Below are 24518 nucleotides of genomic sequence, written 5' to 3'. Positions count from 1 at the left end.
GAAATGGGGGTATCCATCATCAGCAGCTGTCTGGAGGCATCCTTAGATATAGTGAAGAGATTATGAATCAGGAGTTCATATGCCAGTCCCAACTAATCCAGTTTTGCTTCTGTGAATTTGGGTGCATCTCTTGACCTTCCTAAGCCTTGGCTTTTAATTGATAAAACAGATGTGCTTATCTCTACTCTGCCCATCATTCAGGACAGTGCTATGAATTAAGACAGACAATATTTATGAAGGAGCTTTGTAGCTGCAGAATTCTGTGGCAATGTGAAATATTGCTATTCCAGAACAACCATCACTTGAAGGAAAAGAATCAAATTGAGTGAGTGGAATTTTGTGTGTGTGAGTTGATAGGGTGAGAATAGATTTTTCAGGGACTTCCAAAAGCACTCCACAGCTGCCTGTCCTTGCTGGCTGGTCTATCAGTACAATTTGCCTCTATCATTTTTCTCTCTTTCTAGACTCTTGTTTATCTATGCAGTCTCCCTCAAATCCACACAGAATTTATGCATTTGGTGTGCTTCCATCAAAGGCAGCACATTTAAGGCAAAGTTGATGGCCTATTTTAAGTGTCCGATCTCTGCTGCAGAACAGAAACAAAGATGAACAAGAAATCCCTGAAGCAATTCGAAGGGACATACAGATGGAGATAGAGGAGTAGAGGGAGAGAAAGTAGAGAGAGACCCTCTGCTAATAGACTCCTTCTGAAAAGATGAAGAAGATGGAATTTTATGGACAGAAAGGAATCCATTTGAAGCCTTATTGCTGCCTTAACACCAAGTCTTTTCAGAGAACTTTTGCCTTATTTGTGAGTTCACCATCACAGCATCCCCCAGAAGACAGGTTAGCAGGAAGGTTTTCTTTTCCCTGATAGCACAGAAGAACATGGAGGCAGATGGAAGCCAGGATGGTGATACTGGTGCCTGCAAAATGGTTTGGGCAGGAAAAATTTGAATATGGTCACCCAATGTGAAACCAGTTGCTACCATAGAGTAATTGGTTCGAGCTCAGTTACTAACATTCTTTTTCCTAATTAGTTATTATACAGTTCTTAGTTGGTCACTGATTGAAGAATCAGAATTCCTCTTGTTGTCAGAGATGGAATATAACTCAAATTAGCTTATGCAAGAGACCAGCAATGATATCCCACCACTGAGAAGTCCAGGTAAGGGCTAGTGTCAGGAACAGCTGGTTTCAGGGGCTCAGAGGACATTAGAACTCTTTCCCTCCAGCTTGCATCTTGGCTGGGCTGAATTGTCTTTGTTCTCGTCTACTGCAGAGGAGTCTGGAACTCTATGATTCAGAAGATAGCCCTTGGATAATTTTAGCTTGAACTCAAAATGGAAGGCCCCCCTTTTCATTCAAACTTCAGATTAAAAATGTCCCAGGGAAGAGTTCTAATTAACTGAATTTGGGTCACGAGATCATATCTCGCCCAGTCATTGTGACTGGGGCAAAAAGGGACTCTAATTGCCTGGCAGGGATGTGGGGAGGGGCAGGGTACCTCGGTACCACCTCGACCACATGATGACAGAGCGATGGTAGTAGTTCCCCAAAGGGAGGGCTGCCCGGTGGCGAAATCCACAGGTGTTTACTCTAAATATTGCATTGATCTCTTTTTAGTGATTTTCCCATAGCTGAGAACTTAATTTTTATATCATCACTAAATGGTTTCTAAGCAGTTCATTAGGCTGATGACTCAGTCAAATTAACAGTTTTGTATTCCTAAGTGAGTTTGTGTGTAAAGACAGAATCTCTAGTTCACAACCCATTTTTTGGAAAGAAAAACCAAAATGATTTTTTTAATGATCATAGTTTCAAGGCAAGATGAAAAAAGGGCTAATGAGGTGTTTTATTTTATTTTTTAATCTAAATAATGAAGTCTTTTAAAAAAATCATTCTTTTCCTCCCAGAATTGTTTGGGATAACTGTTTAATTTTCCACTTCAAACTCCATATACATCCAGCCTCATGCTTGTTTGCTGAATAATCAATTTCTGTCTCTTCATGACTGCTTTTTTAAGGTAACTACATTAAAATAAGGGCTTCCTAAATGTAAAAATACAGCATTGCCTTCAGTAACCTTTAATTTTCTGTTCTGAATTCTTTGCTCTCCTCCCTATGCTTATCCTGTTCTTCAGGTATCCCTTTACTATTCCTATCAAATGCTACCATCAAGAAGACACCTTGTAACAGGCATTGAAACACAGCTTGAATTTGCGAGATATTTTTGTTTACCAAGAACACACACAAAGAAACTTGACTTTGTGGAATAAAAGGCTTTATCCTGGATGAGGAATCTGGGGAACACAGTGAGCACCAAGGAAACATTTGGGGGAAATTTGTGTCACAATCCTGGAGCCCCACCATCTAGGCATTTGCCTGCTTTATTTAGATTTGAGACTAGTCTTAGTTTTAGCTGCCTCAAACCGAAACCAAAACACAAAAACAGCAAAGCAAAACAAAACCCCACCTTCCTCAGCTCTTGGTTTATCCAGACACACTGAACTAGCCCTACCTCTGTGTGTGTATGTGTGTGTTAGTTGCTCAGTCTTGGGGTCACACAGACATGACTCTGTGCGACCCCATGGACTGTAGCCCCCCAGGCCCCAAGGGCCTGTCTTGGAAGAAAGGCTCCTCTGTCTATGGAATTCTCCAGGCAAGAGCTAGAAAAAAAGGCTAGGCATTGATTTGTCAGGTTGTTTGAGTGTGAGATCTCTTTGCCGCATGCAGAGTACCCTGGACTTGGAGTCAGAACAGCTAGCTTCTAGCTAGTCTTGGTTTAATTGGGAACTTACATGACCCTGGGCAAATCACTTATTCTCTGGGGCCTCAAGTTTCCTTTTTTTCTTTTTTAAATATAGTTTTTTTTTAAATATAAAATATAGTTGGATAAAATAATGATTAGATGATTTCTAAGGTCCCTACTAACCCTTAAGAACTTTTTTGATTCACACTCATTGATGTAAAACACTCATCCAATGGAAATGCAGGTCTGTCTCCCCAAGGATATGTGAGCATGAGATCAGACAGTATATGTGAAATGCCCAGCTCAGAGCAGATGTTCAACAAATCACCACTGATTATTATACCATATGGTTCCTGTATCTTGGTGTTTATGGATTGACTTTGTGTCCTGCTTTCTTTGTTGGTAGCAGCAGCCTTACTGTGACAACTGTTCAAACACACATATACAGAATCCTTATCTAAATCCACCCAATGGTCCCCTGCCATGTGATGCATATAAGATACTATTGTCAACATTTCTGATGGGCCAAAAACTCTACCATCTTTCAGGAACTGAGGAGATTTTGCTATAGCAGGAGTGGTGACTGTGTTGCAAAGCAGCCATCCTTCCTCATCTTGTGGTCGTGACTTGATGTATGAATTCACCGTGGTTCCCTTTTGCTGAGTGTAGACAGGGGTCAGAACCCTTCTTTGTGGCTTTGTGGTTCAGTCCCTCTTGGTGCCCTTGAAGTCCCCGGCTCCTCCCCTGGTGGCTAATTGCATAGTCAGGCAAATGCCACTCATAGGTGGTAGGTCTGGCTCCTCCCAGTACTGTCCTTCTGGTTTTTTTTTTTTTTTTTTAAACTAGAACTGTTATGAGGACAGATAGCTTTATATGATTTGTTCCTGTGTTATAGGAATTATGGGAATTCTAGGTAGCTGGGTTTCTCCTTCTGCTTCTGGGCTGTTCCCAGCTCAGGTATCGAATTGGGATGCTCCTTCTGCCTCACAGTCTTCCTGCCATGGGGATACAGTGAGAGGAGTGGCTTGAAGTACTTACACAGTGCCTGGCATATAGTAGATCCCTGAAATATGCTTCTTGCTGAACTTAATATCTGATATCTGAGTGAATTTCTTTCTCATCCCAGAAAACTTCAATTCCCTATTTCAGGATGAATTAAGTAACAGCTCCCAACATCCAGTCCAGCCTTCTCATTGCTCACCTTGGCCCTGTGGTGCCAGTTGCATTGGGTACATGCCCTTTCCCAAACAGGTCCCACCTATTCCTGCCTTCATGCCCTGGCTTGTTCTGTTTCCCTTCTTTGATGGTCTTCTCTTGTATCTCTGGCTATGTGATGTCTGTTGACTCTCAAGGCAACACACACATGTCATCTCCTCCTCCGAGTATTTCCCCAGTCAGGAATGATCTCTGCCTCTTCTGTGCACCAAAGGGCATTTCAGCTCTACCTTTCCCATTCATCAAGATATTCAGCAAATGTTGATTGAGGATCTGTTATATTCTGGGCATTATGCTGAAGCAGACAGGGTCTCTGGTTTTATGAAGGCATCATCTGGATCGGAGGGGTAGATTTCAGAGTGCCCTTTTTATTTTTTAATTTTATTTATTTATTTTGGCTGTGCTGTGTTTTCCTTGCTTTGCACAGGCTTTCTCTAGTTACGGGTGAGTGGGGTCTACTCTTTGCTTGTTGCACACCACAGGCTCTTGGTGCACAGTCTTCAGTAGTTTAGCAGCATACGGGCTCAGGAGTTGTGATACATGGGCTTAGGTGCACGGCATGTGGGATCATCCCAGACCCAGGATTGAACTCATACCCCCTGCACTGACTGACAGATTCTTATCCACTGCGCCATCAGGGAAGTCCCCAGAGTGCCATTTTTAGAAGCTGGACACAAGGTGATGAGTAGCCTGTGGAAGGCTGGATCCAGGAACTGCCTTTTTTTTTTTTTTTTTTTTAAATCTACCTTCAACCTCATGTTATACATAATTGTGTTTATGAGTCTTATTTTTCCTTCCTGACTCTCTCCAAGAGACAGGACTATCTCTTTTTTGCTTCCATATTCCCTATGGCATCTACCTGTGGACATTGGTGCTTCTTGTCTACTTTTTTAAGAAGGAAGAATGTATATTCTGGGATTAGAAATGAAGCTTACTAGGATTTTGGGGAGTGGGTAGGTCTCACTGTTAGGTTTCTCTGGCTCTGGGTGCAGAGTCACTTGCAAAGTGTGACTGGGCAGAACGTGAGCCACTAAGGCAAGCAGAGGCGTCTGCTTTCTCCTCCAACACAGCTGTCAGATCTGTCTGGATGCCTCATGGACCCCAGCCTTGGCTTCTGTGTACTCTCTACGTTTATGCTGTTGGCCAAACTCTTCTGGCCTCAACCTACTTCTCTAAACTCAGTTTCTTCCTTGTCTAAATTCATGTGACTATTTATCCTCTCCAGTGGTTCACCTGTCTCAGAATCCTTGCCCTTTTCCTATTCAGGCTTGTCTTGCATTCATCCATATCAAGTATTGAGATGCTATAATTGTGGAGACTGGGCTTCTTAGCCTCCATGCTATTGATATCGTGAGCTGGATAATTCTTTGTTGTGGGAGGCTGCTCTGTGTGTTGTCGAATGCTTGGCACAAAATTGCATCTGGTTGAGAACCACTGACATAAGGCTACAACCAATGATGTTTGAGATCAATTAGATTAATCTCCCTTCTTTTATTTCACAAATAAGGTCACTGAGGCTCAGAATAGGGAAATGAATTACCCAAGATAGCACCGCAAGTTGGCTATGAAGGAGGCAGCAGACTTTGTATATTTTCTTAGGCACATGCCTTTCTTTAGCATGGTGAAATCTCCTTAGAAAACGATCAATGAAGGGGAAAAGGCAGTGACTTTGGAGAGAGACAAACTGGGATTAGAATCTTGGTAAGTCATTGATGGGTTTCATGGCTTTGGGTTCTGAATCACTCTGTTCTTCCGTTTCTTCCTGTGGAAAAGAGGGGTGATAGATTCCCACCTCCCAGAATAGTTCTGAGGACTCAATGAGACGTTTGTGAAGCTCTAATATCCTACTTGGAATGCAGTTCAGTTCAGTTCAGTTCAGTCGCCAGTCATGTCTGACTCTTTGCGACCCCATGAATCACAGCACGCCAGGCCTCCCTGTCCATCACCAACTCACGGAGTTTACTCAAACTCATGCCCATTGAGGCGGTGATGTGGAGCAAAGGCTGGTTCCCTCCTCCCCTGTATGTAGTGCTATAATAATGGTGAGCATACCATTGAGGAAGAAGTTAGAGTTGTCCTCAGCAGGACCCAGAGTGCCTGTGAAAGATGAGGCTGATAGGCTGTGATTTCTGGTGGATGATGTTCAAAATGCAGGTGGTGGGATTTGGTTCTATAATGGAAACAGCCAAGTAGTTTTCCAGTTTGGAAAATAACTGGCTGTGTTGAAAGCTGACTCATCTGACAGACTTGTTTTTTTTTTTTTTCTCCTCCCCTTTCCTGAGGATGGTCCTCTGATGATTATATCTTATCTCTAACATCTCTTTCTCCACCCCACAACCCCCACCAGCAGAATGTTATTATTAATATTGCAAACATGCCTAAAGGGTAGAGGAACATTTAGAGCCCAAGTTGGGCAATGTATCCTAGCCTTCCCCTGTATCAGATTAATGTAATGGTATTTTCTCTCCTGGGGCCATGGAGATTTGACTGCCATCAGGTAACCAGGGTTCTGGTGTTGGTCTGGCCAATTATAGATAACCCTAATTAGTACTTTGAAATTTTAAGTTTTCATGAGCATTTTCTTTATCCCTATGATGGCCTGATTATAGTAGTGTTCAATCTCAGCTGCACATTTTAATCACCTGAAAGTTCAAAACAAAACAATAATAAAAGAACAACAACCATGCATGCACTCAGACAAACTGGATTTGGAGATGCATCTTGAGCATTGGTGACTTTATTTAAAGTTCCCTATGTGACTCTTGAGTGTATTTAGAGTCTAGAGTTACTGTCTGTTTTGACACCAGATGTCCCATTTCTTTGATAGAAAAATGAGGCTCAGGTAGTTAATTTTCTTATCCAAGGTTGAAAAGACCAGAGGAGAGGAAGCCAGGCATTGTGAATCCTCATCTCATCTACTGCAGTACATTGCTTCTCTGTTCATGGTGTGATCTGGAAACTTCAAGAAACAAAATTTGTTTGAAAATTACAAAGCACGCTATTAGGGTCATTTGTCAGTGGCCAGACTCACACCAGGGACTTCCCAGGTAGCTCAGTGGTAAAGAATTTGCCTGCCAATGCAGGAGATGCAGGTTCGATCACTGGGTCAGGAAGATCCTCTGGAGGAGGAAATGGCAGCCTGCTCTAGTATTCTTGCCTAGGAAATACCATGAACAGAGGAACCTGGCCAGGCTACAGTCCATGGGGTTGCAAAAGAGAGACATGACTGAATAACTAAACAGTAGTAGCAGCAATAGGATAGGAATGGACCTCCATAGATAATTTTTCCTAGAGGGAACATTAGCATTTGTTGAGGAAGGAACTTGCCATCTTGTCTCTTATGAGGATAAGTTGATTTTGGACCCGATTTTAGTGATATTTACATCCATTTTTGTAGGGCCTTGTTGACCTCCTCTTAACATATATCAGAGTGTTACTTAGCAGATAACTTGAACAGGGCTGCAGAGATGCAAAGATAAAGTAAGGAACATTAGAGGATATATATTTCAACTTTCACATCAGTGGCATCGCCTCCAGAGGCTGTCTCATTCTACCATGGGGATACTTGGACCATTATGAACTCCTTCTTTAGTCCCACAACTGATCCTGGTCTTGTCCCCTCAAAAGCTAGCTCCACTTCCTCTGGACAGCCATGAGGATCCTTCTCCAGGCTGAACCAGCTATTCTGCAAGGGAGCCTGCTTTCCAGTCCCCTTTTCAGCCTGCTTGCTACTCTTTAGCCTGAATATTGATATTTTAAAAGGGCCCACAGTGACTCTTTCTCCTCTTTTCCTTTTGAGCTAATCCTGTCTGGATTAGTGATCTCTCATGCCCCAAGAGGATAGACTGACTTTCCGAAAGCTGTGGCCTGTGTACCTTGCACCATTCCATTTTCAGTTACTTTGGTATTAGAGGAAGGCAGAGGACTATTTGCCTGTGATTTTTCTGTTCACCCCTGATTTTCCTGTTCATATTATAAGCTGGTTAACAATGAGATGGGCAATGTAAAGCCTTTGGGTTCCTGGCAGAATCTTGGCTCTGTCACTTACAAGACTGTGAGGAGATTGTGATGTGCCCCCTAAGTCTGGGATTCCTCATTTCTTATGGGCCACTGTCATGCTTTAGAAGATATGAAGTGTGCTTAACATAGTGAGTGCTCAGCGCATAGTAACCTGTGCTCTTATAGCCATTATGATCACTATCCCAACTATTTGATGGCAAGGTGACAGATCAGTTTTCTCCTTGTGGCAGCTGGTGCTAAGGGCTTCCTCATTCAGGAGCACCCTAGATGCTGGAGGTGACTGCGAGTGGGTCTGAACAGTGACTAAACCTCACACAAGTCTGCTAAGTTCTTTCCCTTCCACCATCCCTTTTAAACCATGGTAGTCACTGCTTGAAATGCTACTGTTATTTTAGACCTCTGACCCCTTCTAATGTGCAAAGTTCCCTAGGAAAGAAAACACTTGAAGCTGTTCTTAATCATTGGTATTTACGTGTCAAAAAATGTCAGGTCCTTTACAGAGTCCATCTTGCTTGAGTGAAAGAATAGCTTTCAGGCAAGAAGAGGGGTCATGTGCTCTAAGGACCACAATTGTCTTTATAAGCCTGATCTAGATTTGGTTTTGGTTGTGACTCTGCACATCATAGGTATATCTGGACTCCAGCTGGGGGAAGGTCTGGAAGACATTCCGTGTGAACCTTCCAGTTCCCTAGAGGTGCTGTGACTACTGCAAGTTAAACCCTGCTCCTTACGCAATTGGAACCATAACCCTTGAAAACCAATGCCATTCTGTCTTTTTGTTGTTATTGTCTCATTTGGGTGAATAAACCACAGTGATCTAGTTCATCTGCAATGACTTTGTTTGAAGAACTGTTCATGAGTCAGGAGTATTGGTCACCATTGAAAATGCACTGAACTTAGGCTTAACAATAAGGAAATAACATAGTTTAGTGCTCTGGCTTCAGAAATGGCACAAACATGGAATGGACAAATATGAAAAGTAATGAATCCACAGTGATTTAATTCTTGGTGATATTTTCATTTTATGCAAATACCAAAAGAAAAAAAAAAAACCTGTCTATTTGAAAGAAAAACAGGAACCAAGAAAAATATTTAGTGTTTGATCAAGCAAAAATCCTTTCACACATCTGCCAAGAGAGTTAAAACAAATAGAGATGTTAAATAAAAGGCCCAGGTACCAAAGAGCAAAATTTAATGAAAGCCAGAACTGTTTAGTATGGATTCCTGTTGAGAAAAATGTCAGTCTCCTTCAGTTTCCCCATTGCTCTATTTTTAAGAAAAGTGTAGTAAAAATACATAATACAAGTTAACTTTTTTCTTACTTTTGTTTTTCCCGTCACCCCTCTGTCAATGAAAAATATCTGCTGGAGTCTTGGACCCCCACATAGCATACACACTCATTTCTAGCATAGCTGATCTGTTACTATCAGATCATGTTACTGGTGAACTCAGTGGCTGAAGAGGCATCTTACCAGGCCAAAGGCAAAATATTTTTGAAGCATGTTGATTGTAGAGGGTTATTTCGAACTCCTCTGAAATGCAGACTCCATAAGGGTGGGTCGTATCAGATTCTGCAGTGGTAGGCTAAGGGTTAGGGAAAATCTGGTGGGAGGGCAATGGATGGGTAGGACACCAGCTGGGCAGTAGCAAAAGGTGACAATCCTTCTCGAGGGTCCTGCTTCACATACCATGCCCACATGGATATATGAGAGACTGAATGACACTTGAGTTGAGAGGGCAAAGAGTTTGATTTGGGGATGGTTCTTTGCTATGGCTGATGAAAGGAGGATGGAAGAGACATACAGATGGTGGAGGTCCATGGAGAGAATCCACATATGAAGCCAGTCATGCTGCATCTACTTGGAGGTAGGCTCCAAAACCTTTAGTTTGTCCATTGCTAATGATAATCCCTAGCAGAGAAGAATGGATAGAAATTGAGGGGTGAGGGAACAAGCCAGAATATGGTGATGACACATGGCACGCTCTAGGTGATGAATCATGCACCTAGTAGAGAGGCGCTGGAGAGAAGGAAGCTGACTGCACCAGGAATGAGAGCTGGGATCTCCAAGAAAGCCATGTGCCAAGATCCCAACCTAAGTTGTAGTCAGCCTAGGCTTCTCTCCATGAACCCTGTCACTTCTCCAATCTTGTTTTAGTTTCACATTGTGGGCACAATCCAATGATTCTGGTCATTGGATCACAACATTCTCATTCTGTCTTAGCCAGGGGGAAGGTTGGCCTCTTCAAGTTACAAGTTGGGATCAGGGATCTTAAGGTCTCCCAGTGTTGTTATCAACCTAATCCATCTCCCTGTCCTTCAAATCATTCAGCCTTGGGCATTTCACTTTCTAAAGATGACAGTTCATCTGACCACCTGGCAAAATAACACTCATACATGGACATAAAAACTCAAGTTCTCCAGGTCACTAAAACCCTAAACTTCACACTTGGTCTCTCAGTCTTAGGACAGGGCACACTATAGAAAGTTCTATTGCTTGTGGGCTTGGATGAAGCTTCCTCTTCCAAAGTTCTTCCATCAGCTTTTTTTGTTTCTTCTTCTTCTTCTTTTTTTTTTTTGCATTTAGCTTGTATAACATTTCCCCCACATCAGAGGCTCCAAGGAGAAAGAGTCTACTCTACAATGGGGTTGCTGCAGAGGAATATCAAATGAAAAGTGAGGATCAGGGATGAGAGTTTTCTGGATGTCAGCTATTCCCAAGGCTCGACTTGGTTTAGGAGGTCAGCTGCCCTTCAGCCACCAGAATGCCATTGGGCTTGAGCATAGCAGGGCATACTCCTCAGGGCTGAGCATGATTCTGTGACAAAGCATACTATTCCACCTAAGGCCTGTGAGATGGCTGTTACACATTCAAGGAAGCTTTATCTGCGTCTCCAGCAATAACTTCGTGAGTCTTCTTCTGACTGCATGTTTGCCTTTACAGCTTCTTTGCCACCCAGGGTCTAAGTTGCTTCACACGTGTTTTTAAGTAAGTCAGTGCCTGGGCAGTGCCCTGTGTGGAGAGGCAGCCCACTCCTCCAGCAATGTCAGTCTCCATCCATGGCTTGGGGCCGAGGTGTGGAGGGGATTTGGAGAGCTCCCATGATGAATTCATTTGAAGATTGCTGTTTTCCTTTTGCTTGCTTGTCAGGTGGAACGAATCTTGAATCTCCAATCTGAAAACTAAAGTGGGATGGATAGGGATTTGGGAGTAAGAAGGAAAAGGAAGGGATCTAACAGAACCTGCAAACCATGGATATTAGTAAGAAAAAAAATAGTGCACACACTAAGACACATGAACAACTGAATTAAAAGAAAACAGTACAGTTTCCTCATTAGTGCTCCAGTGACACAGGCTCTACATGACAGGGTTATTCTCCCCTTATTGCCGTACAGTGTTATTTATCATCCACGCTTAGCCAACGGAAAAGGGCAAAAGAACATCAAAAACGGAGAAGGGGCCGCAAAATGGTTTCTTGATTCTTCAGGAAGATCTGTTGACTCCTCCTCCTCGTGGTCCTGGTGGTTGGTGGCGGTTGTGTTTCGTTTTGTTGTTTTTGGCACTGAGGGGTATGGGATGGAACTGGACGAGCCTGGGCATACTCCCCGAGGGGGTCTCCGTCTGCGGCAGTTATAATCCGGTGGCACCCAAGGGCATCCCTGAACTGTGGCTCATGCAGGGGATCGACTGCATGGACTTGGGGAAGTCATGGCTGACCACCCGGCCGTTCTCTCCACTCCCGCCACCGCTGGCTCCTGCCCCGCTGTTTCGGGGGAGCGTCGATGTCCGTATGGCTTCGTTGATGGATTGCTGTGGGATCAAACAGAAACCCTTTTCAGGAGGACCGGGGGTTCTTCCCCAGGTCCTTAGCAATGACAGGCAAGGAGAATGAGTCAACACTGGGCTTAAAATGTCACTCCAACTCTCCTCCCTACCCAGCTTGTTTCCTAATCTGTAATGCTAATCCTGACTTCCTGTGAACTCACAGAACTGTTACCTGGCTGTGGACTAGTCTGATTCCCTCTCTGGAGCTCATGTTCTCTAAGTTTAATGAGATGTGCTGAATTGGGTGATCTCTAAGATCCTTCACCTTCTGTGATTTCTAAAGGTACAATGGTTCCATGGTAGTATTGATGGTAATAAATGTAGCAACATGACCAAGTAGAAAAGCTCTGGAGGTGGGATTTAGGAACCTTGGGTTTCAGTCCTGATTCTGACATCAACTTGCTATGTGACTTTGTGCATAGTTATTTCTCTAGACCTTTGAAATCTCCATGTTTGTCAAAGTGTATTAGAGAGAATGGTTCTATACTGCATGAAAAAATGAGTTGAAGTGTTACACAAAATTGATGGTATATCATTGTTGGGTGAAAATTTAAAACTACTTATGATTACTTCTGAAAAAAAATGTCATCCTACCTCTAGCAGTGTGTGTTAAGAGAACATAGGGACTTGTTTGACTAATACGGTATGCATAATATAATGGGAAAGAAGCCTGTGCTAAAGAAAATGAAAATGAATTCCAAAGATCATTATCTGTCATCCACTTCCCATTAGCGCACATAACCTGTACTTCTACCCTGACACATTAGATTGGTGCTACTGATTTGTGAAAGATTGTGATTTCTAGAATGTTGGAATTCTAGATGTCAAAAGAACTCCAATGATCACCCCAGGATGAGATGAGTTAGACTAAATGATCAAGACAAGAATCTGTGATTATAATCATATCCTATTAGACAAGAGGAAGTGTTCTTTACTGAGTTCCTTTGGAGAATGAAATTTCATGACCAGAAATCCAAACCCTTTTCCTGTCACCTCCAACTTCTTGTTAAAAGATACCCATAGAAATTTGAGGTAGGGCTTAGTTTCTTGGTGAAAATCAACACAAAAAATTGTCTATGAGTTTAGAGGTTTCTTTCTGTAAGGCCAATCTATCCATCCTTCAAGACTCAATTTGTTCCTATCTCTTTGAAGTTGTCTTAGACTGCCCCAGCATGTCCTGCCCCCCGTCCTCACCAGTTCTCATACATTATACACTTGCTTGCAATGATTCTGCTTCAGGTATGTAACTTCTGTCTTCTTTAAGAGAGCTAACTGTCTGTAGAAGGACAAGGGCTGTGTCTTCTCAATCCTTAGCTGCCTGCCAGTGTGCCCAACATGTCGTTAGAGGCCCAGTAGATATCTTTGAATGTGTCTAAGAAAAGCCAAACACATAGGGCCAGTCTTTAGTTTTCCTTTTAAAAAATTCCATGATTCAGACAGATCTGCCCCATATGATGCTCCACCCACACGGGTTCTGTCTCCTCTTCAAACTCCTGGACATAGTGTATTTACATTCTGCCTGCACTGATGAGGAAGTGCGACCCGGAGAGCATTCTTCTAAGTCAAGGTCACATCAACACCTCTGTGCTGCTCTATGGGGGAAACATAAAAAGAAGTGTAAAAAGAAAACATGGGGAATTCATGGTGACTTGTTCTCACTTTTAAATTGTTGACAAGAACTTTTTATTTGTGTGTGGGGGCAGTGTGGAACTTTCTATGAATTAGCTTGAGATGTCTAGCTTCTATGAGTTTTCTCTGCCACACTCCTTTAGTTAAAACAAAAAGTTTAAAGTTCACACAGATCACCCTGGGCTTTCTTTCTCAAAAGGTCTCACATATTTCCGTAATATCCCATAGAAGTCAGTGGTACTTGACTTATTTATTTTAAAGGAGAAGGCTAGTGGCGTAATCAGTATGGGTGCCTATGAGGCTGAGGTAACTGAGCCAGGCATGTAGCTAGAACTCTTCAAGTTCAAGTCATTCAGGATTGGTTTTTATGAAAGCTGAGGAGTTCTCTGAGGTCAGTGACTCCATTCTCCTGTTGGTGGTGGGGGTTACCTGCTTACTGGTTTCCTTTCTAATCTGAGGAGAAGGGATGAATAGAGTCAAAACGGGAGTGGAAAGCACTGCTAAAAACGACCATTTCACTAGTTCTCAAACTTAGCTGTAGGTTGTAGGGGTTTCAGAGGAAGAAACACTGATGTCTGAGACCTGCCTCAGGGATGCTGACTTATTTAATAGGTGTGGTGTGTGGCCTGGACATCTAGAGTTTCAACCCCCCCGCCCCGCCCCCAGGTTATTCTAATATGCAAATAAGGTGAAAACATACTGGTCTTAGTTGGTTTCACTTCATAGAGCAACTGAGGACTTGTCACTGACTCGCTTCAAGTTACAGTTATCTGTGACCTAGGGTCAAAGTGGACGACCCCCTGCCTGTGAGGCCTTCTCCCCCTGGTAGCTAACACATTGTAAGCTGACGTCATCTCTCCCCTTGCCTCTGGGATCTGTGGTTCTCCCCTGTCCATCCTTGACATGCCAGCTGTTCTTCAAGTTCATCCTTATAAGTAGTTGTTTCTGAAACAGATACTCAGGGAGAAAAGGGTGAGTGAAAAGTCTAGCTTCAAAGTCCCAGAGTTGCTGCTTCAGAAACTCATTTATCTAACAGTGATGACACCCTAACTTTTCAGCTACTTGCTTTTCTAAGAAAAGCCTGCCCAGCCTCTGCACATCATAGAACAGCCTAGTAAAAGCTCAGCCCTCGGTGATGCCTTCGAGTCAGAGGGACCACCTGCTGTGGAGGATGCACCCCCCTCCCCCGCCGTACCCAGGCCTGACCATGTACCTCAGCTGCTCACTAGTTCCAGGGATGGCTGTGGTTTCAACATAGCCCGTGTCAGCACAGCTACTACAATTATGAAAAGTCAGCACTCTCCTGGGGGTGGGGGAGGCTGGGAATTATTCTTTTGAGGGGCATCAATGCGGTAGATAATAAAGACCCTGGTTAGCCTTACTATCAGTTAAGGGCTCAGGTTTCTGTCTGTTTTCCCAAGCAGAGGAGAGGTACAGGGTGTCTGAGAGTTTATTCAATTTGGAGTATGTCTTGGATTTGAATTTTTTTTTACTGTGTGACAATTTCAATTAAGCTGAAATGTTGGTGTTGCCTGAAGTCCCTCTCTGAGCGCCCAGCTCTTCCTTGCTCTCCTTTCTCATCAGTCTTCCTGTGCCCAATCTCCCTGGCCTTCCTCTTATGTCTGGGCAAGAGTTCTGGTCTTTGGGTCTGTGACACTTGTGCCTCCTTTGGTGACAACCATCATCTCCTGGTTAACTCCTTCTCTTCCTCAAGTCTGTTCACCATCACTGTTTCAGGGAAGCCTCTTGTCCTGCCCCTGACCCCATCCCCTGATCAGGACTTGACTGCTGCGGGCATTTTTCGTCAAACACTCTTTGAACGTATATTACACATTTGCTTATTTTCTGTCTGTCAATTAAACTCTCAGTTTCCTGAGAGCAGAAACTGTCTGGCTTGCTCCTGACTGGATCCTGAGGGCTGAGTGATCCTAGCAGGCCGTGGTGCTGCATAGTCTTTGTAGAAGTACTGCCTGCAGGGTGCCTTTCCTCCATCCCTGTGACACTTGCTCTGTGTCCCGCTCACATGACATCAAAGGGGAGAGGGTCTCAGTAATGCGCAAGCCAAGGATCACGTCCCATGGATGGCCTAAACAACTAGATCAGACAAACCTAAGGATAAGGACTGCCTCTTATTTGTCTGTGCACTGTGGGTGGGGTTTTGATGGGACCTAGTAGGTGATAAAAATTATCTGTTGCCCTGTGGTTGGGGTGGAGAAAGAAATTGATGAGAAGTGACTTGGCTGGTACCAAGAACCCAGGCTTTGTAGAAGCCACGTTGGAGATCTCATTCCTGTTCCACCAGCTCTGAGTTTGTTGGAAAAACTACTTAACTTCTCTGACCCCCTATTTCTTCATCTGTAGAACTGCAAGCACAGGGTTAATGAAAATGTATATTAAGCACTTTGAACAGAGAAGTTACTAAAAAGGTATTTTTCCTTTTTCCCCTTTCTTCTTTCTTTCTCCTTTCCTTCTTTCCCTTTCCTGCACCCTCTTCTCTTTCCTCTCTTTTTCATGCAGGGTGGGGAAGGGCTCCATAACCACTGTTGAGAAATAGGAGGCTGATTGTGAACTAGGTTTAGGGGCTCAAGGTCTTAAGGGTTGGCCACGTACTGTAGTTAAGGGAAGAAACAAGAAGGAAGGTTCTTGCCAAAGGCCTTGGATACTGTCAGTGCAGTCCTCTGTGTGAAGCTGGAGGCTGAACTTTTGAAAAGAGTTAATCTGCCTTTGGAGCAGGCAAAGTACAGAATGATAGAGAGAACTGCAAAGCAGCAAAGTCTGAGAGGCAAGCAGAATGTGTTCACTTATCTCCTTTGGATAAGAGAGGGGTTGATGGAGCTCTGAAAATTAAGGACTGGTTGACACTTAAGGCCCATAAAGGCATCTTTTCTGCAGGTAGAAGATTAAAAATTCTATTAGGAGTCTCATTGTGTTGGGCAGAAGTCATGCCAACCAGTGGAATTAACTATAGAAGATTGTGATGGAACAGCTTGCATTAATGATTCTAAGAGATCCTGATGTTGGCTCCTGAGAAATTTGATATCTTCCTTAGAAAGGGAAGGGAGAGAATGTCTCCCGGAAGTTATGGTATGACTCAGTTGACTTTCTTAAGGATTCTTGTCTTGCATGTTGTGACTTCAGTGGTGAAGGTCAATATTATACAGGTTTAAGAGGATCTTTGTTGTTAGCCACCCTGGTACTGCCACCTGGCACTGAACATGATTAGTAGGATATGGTCATCCCATAGGAAGGGCTGGAAGTCCAGTCCTGCTTGGGCATGTCTGGTTTCATCAGTTCTCATGATGGAGCCAAAAGGACATCAGGTGATGTGTGTGCTTCCTGGCTGGGTGGTTTTGATGGTTGTGTTTGCTTCATCTGACAGCAGCTCCTTCCATTGCCTCACCTTATCCTCCAGGAGATCTTCTCTGGATACAGTCCCACATTAATCTAACTAACGCTTACCCTATGTGTGTGGGATGTCCAAAGAGAAATCAGATACAGCTTCTTACCTTAGGAAACTCACAATCTCTATGGCTTAAAAAACCCTAGGACATGTTAGTAGGGGCTATGAGATGAAAGTCTTAAGGAGGCTGTAGCTGGCCACTAATAATATAATTTTAGTTAATAATATTCTTTATAATAATATAATTCTAGTAATTATTATTTACTTAGGGCTTACTATGGCACAGGCATTTTGCAGAGCCTTTATACCCACTTTTTCATATAATCCACAACAATTTTTATAAGGTGTATATTGGGTTGGCCAAAGGTTTGTTTAGGTTTTCCATATGATGTTACCAAAAAACCCAAATGAACTTTTTGGCTAGCCCAGTGCTACCACTAGCCCCATTTTATGAAAAGGAGGATCAGAGAGCTATTGAAACTTGTTCAGGATGATTCAGTTAATGTGCAGAGCAGGTAATATTTGTACTCAGACATCCAGTCTCCAGAGCCTTGCTGCACTATATTTGAGGGGAGTTCCCTCAGTGAGCACCAGGCCAATCCTGGGACCCTGGTTTCGGTTATGGCCCATGGGGAAAGTTTTGGGGGGCTGTGGAAGGAGGAGAGTGAAAAAGTTGGCATAAAGCTCAACATTCAGAAAACTAAGATCATGGCATCTGGTCCCATCACTTCATGGGAAATAGATGGGGAAACAGTAGAAACAGTGTCAGACTTTATTTTTTTGGGCTCCCAAATCACTGCAGATAGTGATTGCAGCCATGAAATTAAAAGACGCTCACTCCATGGAAGGAAAGTTATGACCAACCTAGATAGCATATTTAAAAGCAGGGACATTACTTTGCCAACAAGGGTCCATCTAGTCAAGGCTATGGTTTTTCCAGTAGTTATGTATGGATGTGAGAGTTGGACTGTGAAGAAAGCTGAGCATCGAAGAATTGATGCTTTTGAACTGTGGTGTTGGAGAAGACTCTTGAGAGTCCCTTGGACTGCAAGGAGATCCAACCAATCCATCCTAAAGGAGATCAGTCCTGGGTGTTCATTGGAAGGACTGATGTTGAAGCTGAAATTAATACTTTGGCTACCTCATGCAAAGAGTTGACTCATTGGAAAAGACCCTGATGCTGGGAAAGATTGGGGGTGGGAGGAGAAGGGGACGACAGAGGATGAGATGGCTGGATGGCATCGCCGGCTTGTTGGACATGAGTTTGAGTAAACTCCGGGAGTTGGTGATAGACAGGGAGGCCTGGCGTGCTGTGATTCATGGGGTCGCAAAGAGTCAGATATGACTGAGTGACTGAACTGACTGACTGACGGAAAGGTTGTGCTAACCTAGGTCTTCTCCTGTTCCACTTACTGCCTCTGGAGTAACTTTCCGACTTCTGATGGGTAAGATAAGAGTTTTTAGGCTTATGCTTTGAATGGGGTAGGCAAAGACAGCCCTTCAGGTTCCAGGAGACCTTGTTGTGTCCAGCCAAGCTCCTTGGAGGTCTGCACTGGGTTTAGAATCTGAGGTCCACACTTTTGCTGTGCTTTGTCCTTTCTGAGAGGACCTGAACTTGGATGAACTGGTCAAGGGTGGGATGGAGGTGTTTCTAGATCCCTGACCAAGTACCATTACGCTACCATCCCTTAATTACTCCATGCTATATATCTTAGGAAGTTGACTTTGGGGTTTCCCTAGTGACTCAGATGATAAAGAATCTGCCTGCAATGCAGGAGACCTGGGTTCAATCCCTGAGTTGGGAAGATCCCCTGGAGAACTGAATGTCTTCCCACTCTAGTATTCTTGCCTGGACAGAGGAGCCTGGAAGACTATGGTGCATGGGGTCTCAAAGAGCTGGATGCAACTGAGCGACTAATTATGGGAAGGAAGACAGAGAGGGATTGGCTTGCATCAAGACACATGGGTGGGTGCACGTGGAAGGCATGAGGTGGGTGGCTGGAGTATGGAGCACGTAAGGAGAGCAGATTGCCTAGGGAGGGGAACGTAGGCTAGAACTATGATGTGGAAATGTTGAATGCCAGGACAGAAGGCCCTCCGCTCTCGACTCCCCCTCCCTGTGTACAGAACTGAGTACAGAGTTTCCAAACAGGAGAAGCAAATGTCCAGCCATGTCTTCTCCAAGAGGGACCTGGAGGTATATGTAGGGTGGGTGCCTAAGGCAGGAAGAGGGTTGGTAGAAGGCTATGACTGTGATCCAACAGTGGGTATGCTGAGTCTGGGAGTGATTGCATGTTGAAAAAAGGACTTCTTAGGGCACATTCTGGGAGAGAAAATTCTATCAATGAGTCCTGTTAGTCTACGCAAGTCAAAGTAGCAGCCTAGGGTACATTGCTCAGAATGACTGTGCTTCTTGCCACTTCTGTTGGTTTGAATTACACTTGTCCTTCCTCTTAATTTCTGGTTCTTCCCGGAAGCCTTCTCTATTTTCTCCCTCCTATATATCCCTATAGGTCTTCCTATCTATGCCATAGTTTGCGTCCCTGAGTAGATTTTCTTTGTTAAAACTGCTGAAAGTTACAGATAGTGTCTTAGTTCTCTCTGCCTCCTCATGATGTCTTGCTTATGGTGTTGCTCACATGAATAACATTTTCTTCCCAAAATATTTTCTTATTGAAGCTAAATGATGCAAGTGAGGGGCCTTGATGGTCATTTAGTCCAGACTCCCATTGGATACTTTGAATCTATACATTTGTCAGGAATTATTCATCCTCTACATGTATGCCTCTAGTGATGGGCTGTGTGTTACTTACTGGCACAATCCATCCCTTTTGGGATAGCTCTGAAAGAAAAGTAGATCTCACTATGTTCACATCTGTTCTCCATAACTTTTAGTCATTAGTTCTTGTTGTATACTTTGGGACTCCACAAAACTGATCTGTTTTCTTTCACTCCCAAGAATTCTTCATGTTTTTACAGGTAGCTCTCATAACTTCTGTATTTCTTCTCTTTTTGAGTTAGCTGCCTTCACTATATTTGATGTGGTTTGGGGTCATCAGTTAATGTGCTTACCATTCTCTGGGCATGATCCTCTCTGCCAAAGTCCATCTTACAGTGTGATGGCCAAGAATAGACCTACCTCACCCAGCATGGCAAAATCATCCACCTTGCAGAGGGAAGATGCCCCCTCTGCTGTTTTGGAGCTACACTTCAGTTAACATGACACCAGTCACTCTTGCCTCACACTGCCTTGAGTGTTCACTCAACCCCTAACTTTTCATCTCACTACCCATCACTGGCTGATGCATTTGTTTTCTCAGGCCTTGCATTTACCCTGACACACGCCCACATCTTCCTCTCTCACCGCTGCCTCTTTCCCTGCCACCTTACTCATAACCTAACTCTCTGTCAGCCCCTGCCTCGGACTGACCCCCACCTCCCATCATTCCCCACCATTTCTAGCAAAAGGGACTCCTAGGAAACCCAGCTGTATCACAGAACAGGTTAGGAAAAAGGCCTGGGAAGACGATGCCACCTTCATCCGCTTGGATTCGCTACGCGATTTGTAGCAGAACTCAATTAAGGCAACCAGCATGGCGAGTCCAAGTCCTCCGATCAGGATGTAGAACACGCCCGCCACATTGCTGAGGCTGAGAGCACTCGTCTTGTCCTAGGAAGAGGAGGAGGGAGAGGGGAGGGGGAGAGTCCAGTGAGCCAGGGGGCTAGAGACTAACCAAGCAGCAGCATTTTAGCACACATACACTCAACCCCATCACCCTCTTTAACATTCATAATAGTTGGAAAGGCTTTGTATATATTGACAAAGTGTTCACCATTCCCCAGGAAAACAATGTGTGCCTGTGTGTATGCATGTGTGTGTGCGTGTGACAGTTCTCTGAGCATCCCTGATTATATTTAGTTGATAATTAGATTTCCCATCCTCCCCAGTGCCTGTTTTAGGGTGGGGGATGCCACAAGAAGTCAGGGCAGTTTCCACCGAGATCTGCACCCCTGAGCTTACCCCATTCTTTCAGGAAACTGTGTCCCTCCCTTTTCAGCTGAATTCCTGCCCCCCACCCCCTCAGTTGCTCAGCAACACACTGGCCTTGCTTATTGTTTATGCCTGTGAGCATTTTTCTGTGAGTTGGTACTTAAAGTGAACTTTCTCCTAGATGTGCATTTGATTTCAATTTAATAAGACAGTTATTGTATGTATAATAAAGATCAACCAAGGTATACCTTTAACTTACTGTGCTGAGTCCCAATGAAGGGAAAAAGAAAACTGGGGGGCTTGGAATAGAAAAAAGGCACTGAGGTAGAAAAATGGCTCCATTAAACCCTAATAATTATGCTTAATTGGAGTCATTTTTCTCATGGAGGTGCTTGCTGAAAAACACCGTAGGCAGATTCAGATAGCTGAATTTAGAAATCTCTGTTGCTTTGGCTAAAAGATTTTGCACTAGTTCTGAATGGGCAGGATAAGGGAGCAGGGTGCTTAATTCCTAGGGTCCTGGGGACAAGCGTCCATGTCCAGTAGGAAGTGGACAGAACTCATTTCATGGAGCCTGAGAAACAACTTCAGTTTGTGAGACCATCCCTGAGTTCTGTCACTTCCAATGAGATTCACGAGTTGGGGACTGAGGGACAGCATCCTCCCAGGTGGTGAAAACAACCAAACAAAACTTCTGGTTATGGGGGAAGGTAATGACTTGGGGAGATTGACTGTGTTAGTAGCTCAGTCATGTCCAACTCTTGCAACCCCATGGACTGTAGCCCACCAGGCTCCTTTGTCCATGGGATTCTCCAGGCAAGAATACTGGAGTGAGGTGCCATTTCCTTCTCCTGGGGATCTTCCCAACCTAGGGATTCAACCTGGGACTCCTGCATTGCAGCAGATTCTTTATCATTTGAGCCACCAGAGAAGCTGACTTGGGGAGAGGGGGATCAATTAAATTCTTGACTTAGGCAAGAAAACATCTTTAGATCTTGGAAGCGTACTCATCCCCAGATGCCATGGCGGCTTGAACATCCTGGTTGATATTGTTTGCTCAGGTTCAGATTTCTCATCAAATTAAAATGAAATGCATGCCTCCGCTGGCACTGGTGCACAGCCGTGGTTGGTTGGTGGCACTAGGTAGGATAAAGCTTTTATATCTCTCTGTGTGTTCTTTTTCAGGTGGGGATGTTGCAAAAGGTGAGCTGTCATGCCCGAGAGACTACTCTGAATCTGGGTATGTGGAAAGGGGTCAGTAATTGACCAAGTCAGTGGCCTCTGCCCCAGTTCTACTTGGTGCATTGTACAGAATTCAGCTCGGCTGAGCTTGGGGACCATAGCTGGCAAATAACAGCCTCCCTTCTCTCCCCAGAAGCCGCCTTGGCTGGCAGAGCTGTTGGATTATCTAAAGCATATTTCTCTGGTGGCTTCCTGTATTGCTAAAGCAGATGGTTCTTGAATATGGTTACACTTGGCAAGGTGTAGCCTGGCTTTGGAAGTGGTGGAAACGATTATTGAGAGGGGTAGAATTCTCCTGCTCTGGTATCGTGGCCTGACAAGGGAAATATGCGAAAATGAGTTTGGTGCTTTGTTCAAGAGTTGGCTGAACAAGTAAATTCCCACTTGGCTTGATTTTTCAGAATGCTCAAAATGTCTCCCCTTTTGGTGTTTGTGAGTTCTGTAGTTCCCCTGGGAAGTAAGTCTTTAGAGTTTTTGGAGGACTTATGATTTATAGAAGTTCCTATAAAACTCTCCTGTGTGGGCTGGCTTGGGGTGTGGTAGAGAGGCACATTACTGTATTATCAGCTCACAGCTTGGAAGAGAGTGGTTGACAGTGAAGCTCAGACGGAGTGGATGGGGAACTGGCCTGGGGGGAGGTGGTAGACAAGAAGGCTAGGAGGAAAAGACTGAGTCCTGTTGACTTCACCAGCTGATCAGCCTTTCAATAGATGAAGTACATCTTGCCTCCTGGTTTCCAAGGCTGTTTTTGTTTCCTTCTTTATAGTTTTTTCAAGTGCACTTTGGTTGTAGATTATCTTCAAGGATAAGGGAGTGGTGGGCACCTTTTTTTGTTACTATCTTCAAAAAAGTCATAAGAAGCCATCTTCCTCCCTGACTATAGAAGGTGCAGTGTCCATTTGTGATATATCATGGAAGGAAGTAGGGTCAGATCTTCATATGGAAGTGGGAATAGGAGGCATATTCTGTGTATCTGCAGAAGGAGGAAGGTCCAGTGGCTGAGTCTTTATATCTGGAGGTAGAGAGCATCCTTCACTTCTGAAGGAGGTCTCTGGTCCATGGGGATGGCAGTGTATGTTGGTGAGGGGACATATGCCATATAAACCAAACCAAGAGGGCAGTCAGATGGTATGGGCACTGCCACCTCTTGCAGGACACACTGCTACAGATCCTTCTTTACATCGACACAATCCTGGGAAGACCTCTGGAATCAAGGGAGCATCTGAGTCACCAGCAGTATCAGAAAGAAAACTTAGATGAAGCATTACCATCTAAATTTGGCACAGTGTGATAGGGTGTATAATGAAGGTCTGGTGGGTGTTGGTGTCTTCTTGGCTCACATAGTTGAGGAGTTTACATTTAGGCAAGGTTTCTAATTTCCCTTAGGTGCGCCACTGACTTTTTGATAGCACCAAATTTAGGTCTTTCGAGGAGACCCAAGCCATAATTTTCCATCAAGTTGCCATTACTGACTCTCTTTGACTCCCTCTGATGGAATATGATGGGGTATCCTGGGGCAGAAACAAAACTTCCTGTGATTCCTCTGTCTCCATGTCAGAGGGGACTTTCTCACGCCTCTGTGCACAAGCAGCCATGTTCATGTTTCATGAGCAAGCTACACGCTTCCCAACTTTGACCAGGGAGGGGGAAGGACAGAACCCAAGTCTTCCAAGCACCCCTCTGGGAGACCCCATTCTCCCCGTATCTCTTAGCAGCTGCACTCCCCAGAGCCAGGCAGCTTGCTGGTGGGAGTGAAAAACTCACAACTTGTCTTCCAACAGGAGCAAGGAGAGTGACAGTACCAAGAAGAATGACAGGTGAAAAGAAAAACAAAAATTCCATCTTTCAGAGTTGTTGGGCTTGTTGTTATGGTGATGAGCCCCCCCTTCATCTGTTCCCCTTAACCTATTGTCTTGATTTGCTGCCTTCCCCATGTGCCAGTGATATTTTTTTCTTTTTCATATTTTTCCTTGCTCTTCCCACATACTGGGGGTCTGTCCCAGACGCCCTCTGTGTTTCTGAGCCGACATCCCACCCAGGAACATGAAGATGTCTTGATTCTTCATGAGGAGAGTTGAACCAAGTCTGAAGCAGAGAGACTTGATGCCTTTTAATGGCATAAGTAGAAGGTTCTAAGGAGAAGCCAAGGCTTTGGCCATAAGCCTTATCCCCTCCCATGGATACTGGGATGCCCATTACATGAAGTCTACTAAATCTGGACCAAGCTTCAGTTTCTCCAGATGCTTCCATTCCTTCTTATCTTCCTGCTGTAAGTTTGAACTCCTCTGAAGTAAAAGCTGTAGCCTTTTGCCCTCCTCTGCCTTCCACAGATTTTCTGATGTGGGTACAAGTGAAGTGTTAGGGGTGCCTGCAATCCATCCCAGATTGGATCTGTAACCTGACTTTGCCTTTTGTGTCCATGAGGATAGTCCAGCCCTTCTTCCAA

At 44.2% G+C, this 24518-nt stretch overlaps 1 protein-coding gene across 4 annotated transcripts in view; it reads right to left on the bottom strand.

The window, feature by feature from the left end:
• Window positions 1–9156: 9156 nt before the first annotated feature.
• Window positions 9157–24518, bottom strand: part of GRIA1 (glutamate ionotropic receptor AMPA type subunit 1) — a 336900-nt gene continuing 321538 nt past the window's right edge. For all 4 annotated transcript variants that reach the window (XM_020872856.2, XM_020872855.2, XM_020872858.2 and 1 more), the window contains exons 15-16: window positions 20375–20509; window positions 9157–11816 (exon numbers count right to left, since the gene is read on the bottom strand). In XM_020872856.2, the coding sequence (XP_020728515.2) occupies window positions 11616–11816; window positions 20375–20509 (336 nt within the window). In that variant the 3' untranslated portion in view covers window positions 9157–11615. The remainder of the gene's footprint in view (window positions 11817–20374; window positions 20510–24518) is intronic.

This window comes from Odocoileus virginianus, chromosome 3 (assembly GCF_023699985.2).
Source record: "Odocoileus virginianus isolate 20LAN1187 ecotype Illinois chromosome 3, Ovbor_1.2, whole genome shotgun sequence".
Classification (NCBI taxonomy): Eukaryota; Metazoa; Chordata; class Mammalia; order Artiodactyla; family Cervidae; genus Odocoileus; species Odocoileus virginianus.
Note: the sequence above shows the minus strand (reverse complement) of the source record. Positions and strands in the feature narration are given on the sequence as shown.